Genomic DNA, 13,457 nt, shown 5'->3' with positions numbered 1-13,457 from the left:
AACAAAATTCACAAACAGATTTAATGTGTTTGTGAATTTTACCTTTTGGCAAAATGTCCTGGATTTTTATTATACGTGCATGACAGTGTATGACCTGTTTGCTTCTGCACTGGTTCCTCTTTCTCATGGTTCATCACATTATCACAACATGAATAATGTTTTTTAATGCTTCCTTTATTTTCTCATAAACAGTTTTTTGTATTGTGAGTCTAAACAACATAATTTGGGGGAGTTCCATATAATATAAAAACTATAACATATTTAAGCCATGCAAAATATGACCTTCATGCTATGATGATTTTCTGAATTTTCCAACATTTTTCAGTTAAAATAGGACTCACAGGAGAAACCACAGCAAGAAGATGAGTCTTGTATCAAAATGTATTTATATATTTAATCAGACCTTTATAACTTGTTTTGAACAGCCTTCTGTCCCACACAGTGATGCAATCCTTTAAATTGTACTCAGAAATCCACGTTTTTAAGTTTTTAAATTACGAGAACCTTAACTTAAAAACATCCAGGCTACAAATGCTTCTTCCTGTTACTCTGACATAGACATTAAATCAGTACTGTTTTACTATTAAAACTATGACATATCAATTTGATTCTGGCACTGAGAATGGCTGTAAAATTGACCTTGTTGCACTTTTGAAATGTGATGATTTAAAAAGTGCCAAATATTTAGCACCATTGGCACTTCGAGGCTGTCTAACTTTTACCTTCATCGTATGAAGGCTTCATGAACAGCACTAGAGTCAGTGTGGGGCACTTGAATTAAGTGTCTGATAACTGGGGAGCTTTGTGACTTGAATAATCGGATCAGAAAACATTCTGACTACACAAACAGGTGCAGAGAGCAAATTGGACCACTAGATGGAGCACTTGTGAAACAGTAAGCCAGTGATAGAAGTGCTTCTTCCTCTGGGAGGCTGTTTCTGCAACAGCATGATGTGCATTAGTAAAGAAGATCTGTAGCATAGTTTGAAACCCTCTACTCTGAGCCACAATTGAACCCCAAAAGACAAGCACCAGTATGTTTTTACATTATGAACCTTGTAGGTTCCATGCTGTTGTTTTGACTTAACAATGTCCTTTTACATTGTATAGGTTCTGGGATAGTCTCAAGTGCATTTATTGTGTGGGAGGGATGGAAGGGTCAGCAAAGTGACATGGTGCGTGGGACGCATCACATTTTTGAGTTTGCCCAGAGTTAACATATCTGAGTTTGGGCATCTGAAGAGTCTATTCTTGATGTTTTTGGGGGGTTGTGTTGTTGTGTGGTTTTATTTTGAGTCCTTACCTTGGTTTCATTATTTCGTGTACCAGTTTTCTTTTTTTTTTTCTGAGTTTCCCTCATGTGCTTTTGTATCTTGTTCATTGTGACTTTTCTTGTCACTGTGTTTAATTTTCTTGTTATTTATTGTTTTCGTTTGACAGTTAGTGTCCTGTGTTTGTCTTGATTATGTTCACCTCTTTCCCCTCCTGTTTCTACTTTGCCAATTAGCCTTCTGTATATAAATAGTCCTGCCTTCCCTTTGTCATATAGTGTCTGTGTATTTTTCCTGTGTGTGATCTTCTTTTTCTGGTTTTACTACATGTGAAATATTGATATTAAATATCATTAAATATTGAAATATTGATCATATGTAAATGTGAGGGGTCAGCTTATACAAGGATCTGGGTAATGGAAATATAAACTTGTGTGTGCCATGTGCTGATAAAGATGATGTCATGTGAGTGAACTAAAAGTTATTAGGTTGTTTTGTCAAACTCAAAAAAACAAAATAAAACAAAAATATTTATTGCAAATCTCAATAAATAATCAAAAATATTCAGATTTAAATCTTGCCGATTGTTAACAGCATTATCTTGTTCCTTTTGGTTTTCTGTTTAAATATTGACATGACATCACAGCATTTGTGAAGTAAGATGGATTTCTTTTAAATTTATCTCAGAGCTGGAAACTCCTTTAATTATTGCAATTAGACACAAGTATATAACAAAATAAGTATAAGTAGACTAGCCTGTTGCTCAGTAAAATAAAATTTAGATATCTTAATAAAAAGTAAATATATAATAAATAAATACATACATACATAAATACATATATACAATAAAGTATCGTAGAAATTTAAATAAGATTGTGACGAAAAATGTGAAGAAAAATAAAACTGAACTAACAAAAAAAAGTTTTTATTACACATTAATTTAATTATATTGGATATACTTCTAATACAAGCCTAATCATAGGTCTGCCCATATCCGAGTTCTCTTGACTTTTATTTTGGAAGTCTTGTTGCCTAAGCGACAGCTAGCTGCTGAAAGCTAGCATCTCTGTGTTATCTCCAGCAGTGAAATGACTCCTGAGGTAGCTACACTTTAATCTTACTGATACTCAAGTTATGCAACGCAGAATAATTAATAAATAAAATGTCTATTTTTTATTTATTATGTGATATATATTTTTTTATGATAGAGTTGAAATTTGTAGCTAGACATGCTTTCTAGCTAGCTAGCTAACTCTGTTACAAACCTGTGCCAATAGTATCTGAAATATAATGGTAAGATTTTTAGACGATAATATTAATGGTTTAAGTGGTGTAAAGTTCGAAACAGAGCTCACATTTTCTTCAGTATCGTTTGTTTTCTCCTGTATTTTTTTATGAACTTCGAGAATACACGTGAAAAACATATCAAAAAGGCAGCTGTACAAAAATAGTTTTTAGAGGTATTTGAAAAGGTTGCTAAATGAAGGAGAATAATTACGCTATAAAGTTAACAGGTATTATTTTAAGGCACAAACTCTTGTCCTGTTTTAATCCCAGTCTTTTACCACAAACACAGAGAAAAGTCAAAGCTAAATTTCCACTGGAATTATGCTGTTATGTAACATTTAATTATAAATTCAACACTGTGACATTGGTGGAAAATACATGATGTAATCAAAAAGTTCTGAGAACAGGTCGATAAAAATAAAACGCTATACTTGATTAGCTGATTTAAAGTTCAAGGTTGCCTTCTCAGGCACGCCTAGACAACTCACTAAATAATAAAGTCATATATAAAATTGTGATAACAGTAAAATGATTATAAAACAAAATACCGTAACCAAATATGAGCAATAAATAGCAAGCAATATAAGTTTATTTACAATTTATAAGGGGAGCAAAAGAAAAACAGTTTGGTCTGTATATTGTTCTAATTTTGGTTTTGTACCATTACCATAATGAATTTTAAATGAAACAACTCAGATGCAGTTGAAGTGCAGACTGTCAGCTTTAAGTCAGTGGGCTGAACAAAAATACTGCATAAAAATGTGAGGAACTAAAGCATTTTTAACAAAATCCCTTCAATTCAGGGACTCAAAAGTAATTGGACTAACTGAATAACTGAAAATAAAATGTTTATTTCTAATACTTGGTTGAAAACCCTTTGCATCTTGAAGTCATGGGCATCACCAGATGTTGGGTTTCCTCCTCTTTAATGCTCTGCTGGGCCTGCACTGCAGCGGCTTTCAGCTGCTGTTTGTTTGTGGGCCTTTCTGTCTCAAGTTAAGTCTTCAACAAATGACTATCTCTGAACATCTCAAAACACCTCATAATCCCCCTCCACCAGACTTTGGTGGAGGGGGATTATGGGTTGTTTTTCAGGAGTTGGGCTTGGCCCCCGAGTTCCCAACTTCTAATACTTCAGAGTACCAACACATTTTGGACAATTTCATGCTCCCAAATCTGTCGGAAAAATTCGAGGATGGCCCCTCCCCGTTCCAACAAGGCTATGCACCAGTGCACAAAGCAAGGTTCATGAAGCCATGGATGGATGATACCGTATTTAATCATGGGGCTATAATTACTACAGGCCCTCATTTAATCACATCTTATGTCAGTTAAAAAAACACACTGACCTTAATTTGTTAAATAATGACCAACATCCTGCTTCTACCCACTGTGAATGTAGGTTAATTGGGTTTCAAATGAAACCCGGGGCTCTGGAGTTGAAGGTGTGCTCCACATGGTAGATGATTTGTTGTTGTTGGGCTACGATGCCTTCCAGTGTGTTTTTTAGCAACAAATCATGAATTCATTTTGCTGAAAAAGTTAAGGAAGCCTACCAAATTAAACATAATGAGCCTGTGTGCTAACAGTTTTTTGAAAAAGATTAAATTATACTGGTGTTTGATTTTTCTGTTTACTTGAAGATTCTACACCAAATGTGCCCCACTTTCACACTCCTCAGACTCGAAGCAGGCTTCCCCTGTTAGTCTGCTTTGTGTCAGACTTTCTTAATCCCATGAAAACTTTAATCCATTTCCTCTCGCCCTTCCTCTACCACCATGAAAGACTTAGCTGGAGGATAGGTGAGGCAGAGTTGAGTGGGCAGGGCTTTTCCAGTCTTCCTCTTAAGGTAAGCCTTACCCTACATCACCCGTCTGCAGAGAGGAACATAAAGGATGAATGGATGTTTCATGCCTGTGTTTCTGCAGTGAAAGCTTTAGGGCAGCCTCACAGTAGCAGGACACATCAGCCTATCAGTTGTTGACCTGTGGACGATTGTTAATGGGCTCAAAATGACCAGCGTCTGGGATTGTCAGGGTTCCTCACTGAAGGAGAGCCAGGGCTCTGTGTGGATGATTAACCGCTACACCACACTCAAGCAGCTCGGGGACGGCACGTATGGCAGTGTGCTCCTGGGCAAGAGCAATGAGACTGGTGAGCTGGTGGCCATAAAGAGGTGAGTGCGTGGAGCACCAGTAAACGTGTCAGGGATTCACTGTGTTGTTTAGTCTCAGAAGGTTAAGCTGATTAAAGCCCAAGTGGCTGCTACAAGTGTATAGAGTTGTGTAATAAACGGGAATACAAGAATTAATACAAGCAGTAGTAGATGTCAGCATTAGCAGAAGCTGTTTTTCATCCTTGTGGTGTGTGAGTGGAAAGTCCTGTAACCTCTGCCAGAGGGAAACAGTTCAAAGAGGTGTTGAGCAGCGTAAGTTGGGTCTCCTTAAGTCTTCGAGATCCTGCTCAGACATCTAGACAAGTACATGTCCTCAGCTGCAGGCAGCTCCAGCTGTGCTCCAGTCATGTCCTCCACAGTCCCTGCAAAGCCCTCTGGTCCACAACAAAGTGGTTATGTTTTAAGTGAATAGACTGGTACTTATATAGCACTTTTCTGCTCTAACTGAGCACTCAAAGCACTTTGCAAACATTTCAATGGACGCATAAAGGATACTTAAACATTTAGACTGGAACTGCTGGTGAATTGAGCCACCGACTTTCCAATTGGTAGACCTCCCGTAGTTGTTGTTCTTCTTCTCTGAAAGTGGAGGCATTGTTGTATTTTGCTGTGTGTATGCAGACCTGGAAAATCAAGGCACTGTTTCCACAGCCTTGCCTTTTATGGTCACAGATTTCAGGTCATCTCTTTTCTTCTTGAAATCTGTCCTAATCACCTTGGTCTTCTGGGTGGATTGCTGATGGAGCACCAAGATCTTTCAGTTAAAGTTTCCAAATGTCTGTGCCATCAGCGGGTTTTAAGGCAATACCTGTAAGGTTTTGGGTCATTGAGAGTGTTTTGCTGCTCTCTATGACACGGTGAGACAGAGATAAGAGGGGAGCATCGACTTGTTTACTGTAGCATAGAATTACCATTAAACTGATATGGAGGTGTTTGAGGTTGAGTTACAGGTGTTTTCTGAGAGCCAGGCACCCCTTAAACACAGAAAATTATCCAGAATTTGTCTCAAAGTCTTAACAGATTTGGATTCATTTGGGCTTAGCATTAGTTGATCATGCGGATAGATCAATATTTCTCCATGCTCTCCTAGCAAGCAAAGCTGATTTAAGATAGAAATCTGATTTATTCCACTCCAACAGGATGAAGAGGAAGTTTTATTCCTGGGACGAATGCTTAAACCTAAGAGAAGTGAAGGTAAGAATCTAATTTACGTGCTTAAATAAAATCTATTTACAAAATCCACAGTAGAGGTAAGTTGTAAATGAGCGTTCATTTTATTTCTCTAAAAGAGTTAGATGTCACCTTTAAATTGTTCTCATGACCTTTTTAATTGTAGTATAACTTGGCATACATGAATGAGCTAGCTTTATATAAATGCTACCTGAGCCTATGAGCTAGATAACTTATTTAGCAGCTTGAACTACACTTGTAGTAGTTTTGCAGTCTAATTCACACTGATCCTCTTTGAAAATCAGCTGAGGTTGCTCCCACATGTGTTTCCCAAATAGTCACTGAAGAAGCTGAACCATGCCAATGTGGTGAAACTGAAGGAAGTCATCAGAGAAAATGACTACCTCTACTTTGTCTTTGAGTATATGAAAGAAAACCTCTATCAGCTCATGAAAGAACGGTAAGAAAATCAGAATTGTGAATTTCTGTGAAAGCAAAATCGCAGCATGTGTGATGCGTTAGCCTCCTAGCTATTTCTGTGTGTTTTTAATCACCGCTGTGAATGTGAGAATTATTTGGGTTTTATTTGAGTCATCGTGTGTCGGGCTCGGTTTTTACAGAAACAAGCCGTTCCCTGAGTCAGTCATCAAAAACGTGACATTTCAGATATTACAGGGACTGTCATTTATTCACAGACGTATGTGACTTCACAGAGGTATTTTAATAAAGGTAAAATAAAAATAACTCCCTAACAACTCATGCACAACTAAATAAATAAGAAATAAAATGCTGTGAGTAGTGGCTTGGAATACATAAGATAAGAATTATGGAAATGATATTAAACCTGGTAAGTAGATGCATGCTGGACTGTTGGTAGGCCATCACCGGACTTTGTCCAAGCAAAAATGACTCGCTTCTTCTGTGAGAAGAGGAGGTGTGACTTGTAACAAAGCTTAATTCAGCAGAAACAAACAAACAAAAGCTCAGTTTTTACTATTTGTTGGTGTTAATGTCATAAAAGCTTGCATGTTGTTCTTTCTTCTTTATCCCTTCTTTCTTTTGTCCTTTCCCACTTTGCTGCTGCCAGAGAAGATCAGATGTTTTCAGAAAATGAGATAAGGAACATTTTGTTCCAGGTATTATCTGGCTTAGCATTTGTGCATAAGCACGGTAAGAGACTTCTCCTGTCTTTTCTTTACATTATTATTATTATTTTCCCGCTGTATGGTTAAGGTATCCTTTTTTTGTGCGAGCTCTGTTTAAAATCTGTGACCTGCTTCATTAGGGGGTTACGTCACGTCGTGGTTATAGTTGTAGAAGCTAATATAGAAAGTAATGCAAATCTCTACACAGATGAATATCAGCAGGGGTTAATTTGAATGCTTCTTGGCTTTTTAGGGTATTTCCATCGTGATCTGAAGCCGGAGAACATACTGTGCATGGGCCCGGAGCTCGTGAAGATCGCAGATTTTGGCCTAGCAAGAGAAATCCGCTCGCAACCACCTTACACAGATTATGTGTCCACAAGATGGTGAGAGTTTCTTTTTTTTTCTTGAATATACAAAAAAATGAAGTAACTCCAAAGGGTCTGAAGTAATTATTGCTGCCTGTCTCCCCACTCTCGCTCCCCTCTTCCTTATCTACTCTTCATCTCTGATCTATCATATAAAAATAAAAATGGTCGTAATCAAAGCATCCTCTTTGAGGGGGTCACATTTTATATTTATATTTTTTTAAAAAGCCCTCTTTATATATTCCCCTGGGCTGTTATTTCAGGTACCGGGCCCCTGAGGTTCTGCTCAGGTCCAACTCTTACAGCTCTCCCATCGACATCTGGGCAGTGGGCTGCATCATGGCAGAGCTGTACACCCTGACACCTTTGTTCCCAGGAAACAGCGAGGTGGACGAGATCTTAAAAATCTGTCAGGTGCTGGGAACGCTGAAGAAGGTGAGGAACCATCAAAATACATCTGTATTACTTTGTTACTATACAGCTGTTTTCACACATGCCCTACAGACCTGAATTTTTCTACACATCACTCGACGGAGGTGTATTTGAGAACACAAACATCTGATGTGGTTGTTTTTAAAAGAGTCAGTATTCAGCCTGGCCGCTCCCTAGTATAAAGTCTGGTAGATTATGGATTGTAGAGCTTCTTGCCTCCTGCACTCACTGGAACCAGACACATTAGTGATAAATATTCATGACTATCCCAAAACTGACCAACTTTAATAGCATCTCTTTTGCAATGATACCCCCCGTCAGTTGGACTGGCCTGAGGGCTTCAACCTCGCAGCCTCAATGAACTTCCGCTTCCCGAAGTGCGCTCCCACCAGCCTCAGGTCCCTGATTCCCAACGCCAGTGATAACGCGATCACGCTGATGAAAGACATGCTGCAGTGGGACCCTGAGAAAAGACCGAGTGCTTCTCAGGTACATTTAAAGGGAACTTATTCTGCTAATTACCAGCTCTTTTTAAGTTCATCAGTTTCTCAGGTTAAATTATTTATTTTGTGTGTGTGTTGGATTTTGTCGGCTGTGGGATTGGAAGTAATGGAAACCTTAGAGTGGTTAGTATAGTTTTATCATCCACTGTGTCTTTGTATTTTTTAAGGCAAATCTGGCTGTCACCCCAAAAAACATTTTTAAATATATGGTAAAATAAGTGAAAGCATAATAAGCCCACTTCTGATCCTGATAAACTCCAGCATAGATTGTCTGAAAAACAAACAAATAGACAGAAGTGAGGACGACTCATTAATGTTGAGCTGCAAAGTCACCCGAGTCGTCCAAATGCTTTTATCCCGAGCACCTTTGAGTACCTTGAGTGCTTCTAATTTTAGAAATATGATCCAAGTGGGAATCAATCAGCTTATCTTGAGAGTTAATGTAATACTTAACTTGACATTTGGATGTGCTGAGGGAGTGAACATCCACCAGCGTAACTCAATGCATGACGCCGAAATCGAAGCTAAAAATATGAAGAATTAATTAGGTGCTCTTTCAGAAAACAGTCTACACAATATCCAAACCAGGCCTGAAACTTCAGCTTTTAGCTGGATGAATTTCACATTTTGGATAATTACTTTAGCACCTTGAAATGTTAAGAAGCTAATATTAGCTATAATAGTAAGATAAAACAGTTAATAACTATAGTGTTCTGAATCACAGGCTTTACAGCGCAATAAAAGCAGCACACAGTGAACCTATATGTAGTATTGTGTGGAAATAAGGTTTTTTTAGTTTTGGAATTCATACATATTTAAAAGGCCGTCACATATGTGCTTATATGTAGAGGTAGATGTGTATGTATAGATAGAAAAATAAGGTAATCCTGTTATATGGGTCAAAGAATGAAACACAACTTGTTACAAAACAGCTTGAGTAGAATAGAGTAGTGTGAAGTTGGACCCTTTACACACGTACAAGACACGGACGTGGTGATAGCACTTCTTTATTTTGACATTCGGTTTTACTGTGGTTTTACAATGGGACACAGACACTCCCGCTCCGCTGTCACGTCCGCTCTCCAACTGTCACTGTGAACATATAAAGAGTCACAATCACATTCACATCCCAGCACACCTGTTCACCCCGCCCCTGCGCCGCCCCGGGAGCTCGCTGCGTCACCCTTCCTCTGCAGCCTGCCAGAGACCACACCCATGCCACAAGTAACTTGAGAAAAATAAATTGGGATGTAACAAAACAGAATATTTAATAACATAACAATTTACAAAAGAAAGCAGTTCAGTTAGTAAAAATCTTTATAAAATACAATTTTTAGTAGCAATTTCTGATGTTGTACTTTTTTCCATTGACTGTTTTCCAGGCTTTGAGGTATCCATACTTCTATGTAGGACAGACACTTGGTGCCCCACTAAAGCACTCAGAACAGCAGGCCCAGAAGAAGATTTCTGAGACAGCTGCAGATCTGAAGCCTCTGTCCCTCTGTAAGCCTCATCTGGACCCCTGCGAGCTTGTCACGACCCACGCTGAGCCTCAGACCTGCAGCCAGTCTCTCCATCAGCCTATCCAGCAGATTCCTCTTCCTCAGGAGGATATAGAGAAGAGCACACTTCAACCAGTGTGTCCCAGCACACTGACAGAGGGGCAGCAGGAGCCTCTCAGTCTGGTGAAAAGAAGACCACCAGAGCACTGTCAGCCTGTAAACATCACTGAGGTGAAGGCTTGCAGCATTAAACAGTGAACCCAATCATGGCAGGATGATTAGTATAAGGCTTGGATTTTTGAGGGAGCTAAACTTTTATCTTCTTTATTTACGCTTCCACACTGGATACAGCTTTATTTAAATATAAAGAATAACAAAAATAATAATTTAATACTCATTTCTCGTTTAACATTTGCCTCGCGTTAAATCAGCGAGGAGCCGAGAATAGACATGCCCGGCCTGCACGACGGCGGTGGGGCCAAACATCTTTCAGGTCGGTGGACAGTTGGGACGACAGTGACGATAAAGACACCGGCGTTTCCATCTCCAAAAAACCCACCATCACTTCTCTGAGGAACAGCTGTCGGTGAGAGACCCTCATCATCAGGTGAAATGTCGTCATCAGAGTTTCAGGAAACGTTAAAAAATAACGTTATAATGCAGATTTTCAGAGTCAAAGAACAACAGAGGATCAAAACTGCCAAGCAACAACGGACTGAGCCGAGATGACTCCAACACCATGTCAGCCAAGCAGCACTACCTCCACCAGTCCAGATATATGCCTGGTGAGGAAAACATAGTAATAATAATAGCAATAATAATTAACCATGTTTACACATAAACGCCACAATGAAAAGAACCAAAGGTAGGTGAACATAATCCAAAAACAAAAATCCCACCTGCCCTAAATTTCATTAAACAATAAAGTTAAAATATATATTCTATTCCGTTCAGTTTTATATATATATCACCAATTCATGACAACAGGAACTTTATATTGTACTACAAGGAGCCTACAATATTAGAAAGAAAACAACAAAACTTATAAAAGGACACAGGAAATATGTCACAAAATAAACCTTAGCTTGGCCTGATTGCAGCTTGCTATTACGTTAAGGTGTCTGGTTTCTTAATGTGCAGACTGTACAAAATTTCACCCTGAGCTGGGTTTGTTTCATTGTTGTTTCAGGCATAAATCCAAAAAGCACCTCCTCAGTAAGAGGCCAAGTGTCCAGCAGAAAGCTGGGAGTGTCCTCGTGTTTATCCAGAGGACACGGCCTGGAGATCCCTCTCAGGAGAGGCAAGACAACTTCATGGATGCATATTAGAAGTTTTATCATTACACCGTTGAAAGACACACATTTCCCTGCCTGCCCTTCTCTGTACTGTTGAATATACTCACAGTTTAATCAAATGTTTAATGCTTTTAGGGGATGCTTTGATTTCAATCGCAGGCCTAAATTTTCTAATCTGATTTGATCAAACTCAACCCAGCCCAACCTGGTGCTCCCAGGTCAATAAAGGTCAAGTGAAAGTTTATGTGATGCAAATTTGTTAAGCAATGAGCTCAATTATACGTCCACCTAAGACTTCTTCAGCTTGCGTTAAGACTCTTTCTCCTCTGCTTACTCTTACTTTTGGTTTCCTCTCACGTGGTTTTAGATGTTGGTCTTCCTAAAATACCAGATAAGACGCCTCTAAAAGAAAAGACCTCAGAGGATCTTGATCTTTTGAAAGGTATCGCTTAAAAGTGTGTTAGGGCTTCAATTGTATTTTTTCTAATGCCTTAAAGAGGTTAACTGTAACTTGTGATGGGGTTTCTTCTTCAGATTCCTTTGTGAGCAGCTCCAACACCAAGACGTTCATGACACCTTTACAAAAAACCGAAACAGGAGCAGCCCGACAGAGGGTTATACTGGCACCCATAGGAGACGCCTCTGCTGGTGAGAGCCTTTCATTACTCTTCTCTGTTTCTGCAGTTTTTATTAGTTGAGCATCTACTGGCACGAATCACACGGTACTAAAAATGTCCCGATGGTTGAGAAGCTTTTCTAACTCCATGGCTTCTTTCTTCAGATCCTTCATGTTCTGAGGCACAAACACCTTTAAAAATGCCATTAATTCCCTCCTTAACCAAACTTTAGCTTAGTACCCCCTAGATTTAGAAACAGCCATGAGCAGAGTTATATTTTTTTAGTTTTAAATTTTAGTTTTCATTTAAAGTTAACATCAGTTGTTCTTGGTCAACAATCGGTTTTTACCCCTCGGCCAAACAAGGCTGATGGGGTACTGTCATCAGCCTGCCAGGTGGGCGGGCAGGCAATGCTGACAACCAAGGATGTGAACTTTCATTTTCAGTTAGCGTCAGTTATTCTTGGTCAAAACATTTGTAGTCATTACACTTGTTTTGATTAATTCAACTGCAAGTTTAAGTGTTTTTTTACTCAACTGTGAAGGGGAATTTATTGCATCTGGCTCACAGGCATGTACAGTACTGTGCAAGTGTTGAGTCACCACTCTTTTCTTTATACATTGCTACCAAGGAGCCAGACTTTCTTGTAATTTTTAAAGTGGTCTTGAGCAATACTTCTCCAGGCATGAAGGTCTCTCATAGTTTTGCTTTGGTCACTGGCTGCTTGAACCAATGTTGCATCTACACATAACAGACAGCTGAGCATTTTCAGGTGCTTTGTTGCTAGCGGCCTGTTGCAAAAACACACTTCTTTAGTTGAGTCTACAAAAAATGATAACACAGTTTGACATGCATAAAATCTAATTTTTCACTAACCAGTTTTTGTTTTTGCTGTAATTGCTGTTGCCTTTACATCTGCACGTTCCATTAAATCGTTGCACTTAGTTCATATTTTCCGAGCCAAATATAAAGGAATGAAGGGTGGCTCAAGACTTTTGCACAATAATATGCAATACAGTCATGCCTGTTGTGTAAATTGTTTCTCAACCAGAGGTTATCTTCCTAAACGTGAAGAAATTTGGAATTTTATTATAAGGCACTGACGCATCAGTGGAAAAGGCGGCGTATCCGTCCTCTAAACTCAGCTTTTTTTCGAATCTTTCAGTCGATCTGTCGTCTGCTGCTGATCTGAGAGTGGAGCCGCAAACCAAACCATTGAAAAGCAAAACCTTAAACAAGCTGGCACCCTCAAATGAAGGTAAGACAAAAAGAGCGGCACACACTGTGAATAAAAAACGGTGTAAGCTATTTGACATTATCTTGTGTTTTTTGTGTTGATTTCAGAGTATGAAGGATGGAAAAGCAGGAAACTGAATTCTCAGGTCTTTGGATTCATCACCAGCACTCCAGCAAAGACCAGCCTCTCCAGGAGCTCAAACTCTCAGCCAGTGACCGGACGAGTAGACTGGACCGCCAAATACAGCGGCCGCCGGTAGCGCAGCAGTCTCTCGGCTTTCCAGCGGAGTCCTGTGAAAGGTTCCCAGAGTAGGAAGTGTGTCTGCCGCTGCTATAAAATATCATTCAGTGTTGTATGAGTCAGTCGACACGTTTATCTTCGTTATGTTAAATAACAGGAAGTTTAATAAAGTAATTATTTAAGTGAGTGAATATTAGTATCATGGTATTTTTTT

General features: G+C 39.1%; 1 protein-coding gene across 3 annotated transcripts; it reads left to right on the top strand.

Moving 5' to 3' along the window:
- The first annotated feature begins 2,307 nt into the window (after positions 1-2,307).
- Positions 2,308-13,434, top strand: LOC146687363 (serine/threonine-protein kinase MAK-like). 3 transcript variants are annotated; one of them, XM_085438903.1, is made up of 17 exons: positions 2,308-2,371; positions 4,344-4,407; positions 4,595-4,734; positions 5,874-5,928; positions 6,243-6,364; positions 6,992-7,074; positions 7,303-7,435; positions 7,681-7,852; positions 8,171-8,338; positions 9,735-10,085; positions 10,286-10,440; positions 10,518-10,639; positions 11,044-11,154; positions 11,517-11,591; positions 11,684-11,797; positions 12,932-13,024; positions 13,111-13,434. In XM_085438903.1, exons 3-17 carry the CDS (start codon positions 4,631-4,633, stop codon positions 13,260-13,262), a joined length of 2,010 nt encoding a protein of 669 aa, XP_085295029.1. In that variant the 5' UTR covers positions 2,308-2,371; positions 4,344-4,407; positions 4,595-4,630; the 3' UTR covers positions 13,263-13,434. The 3 variants fall into 3 exon arrangements, with proteins under 3 accessions (XP_085295029.1, XP_085295028.1, XP_085295030.1); XM_085438902.1 differs by having other exon boundaries at positions 4,487-4,734; XM_085438904.1 differs by lacking the exon at positions 12,932-13,024 and having other exon boundaries at positions 4,487-4,734.
- The last annotated feature ends 23 nt before the right edge of the window (positions 13,435-13,457 follow it).

This window comes from Copadichromis virginalis, linkage group LG18 (genome assembly GCF_057382275.1).
Source record: "Copadichromis virginalis isolate Kocher_CV1m ecotype Utaka linkage group LG18, C_Virginalis_male_GT1.1, whole genome shotgun sequence".
Classification (NCBI taxonomy): Eukaryota; Metazoa; Chordata; class Actinopteri; order Cichliformes; family Cichlidae; genus Copadichromis; species Copadichromis virginalis.
Note: the sequence above shows the minus strand (reverse complement) of the source record. Positions and strands in the feature narration are given on the sequence as shown.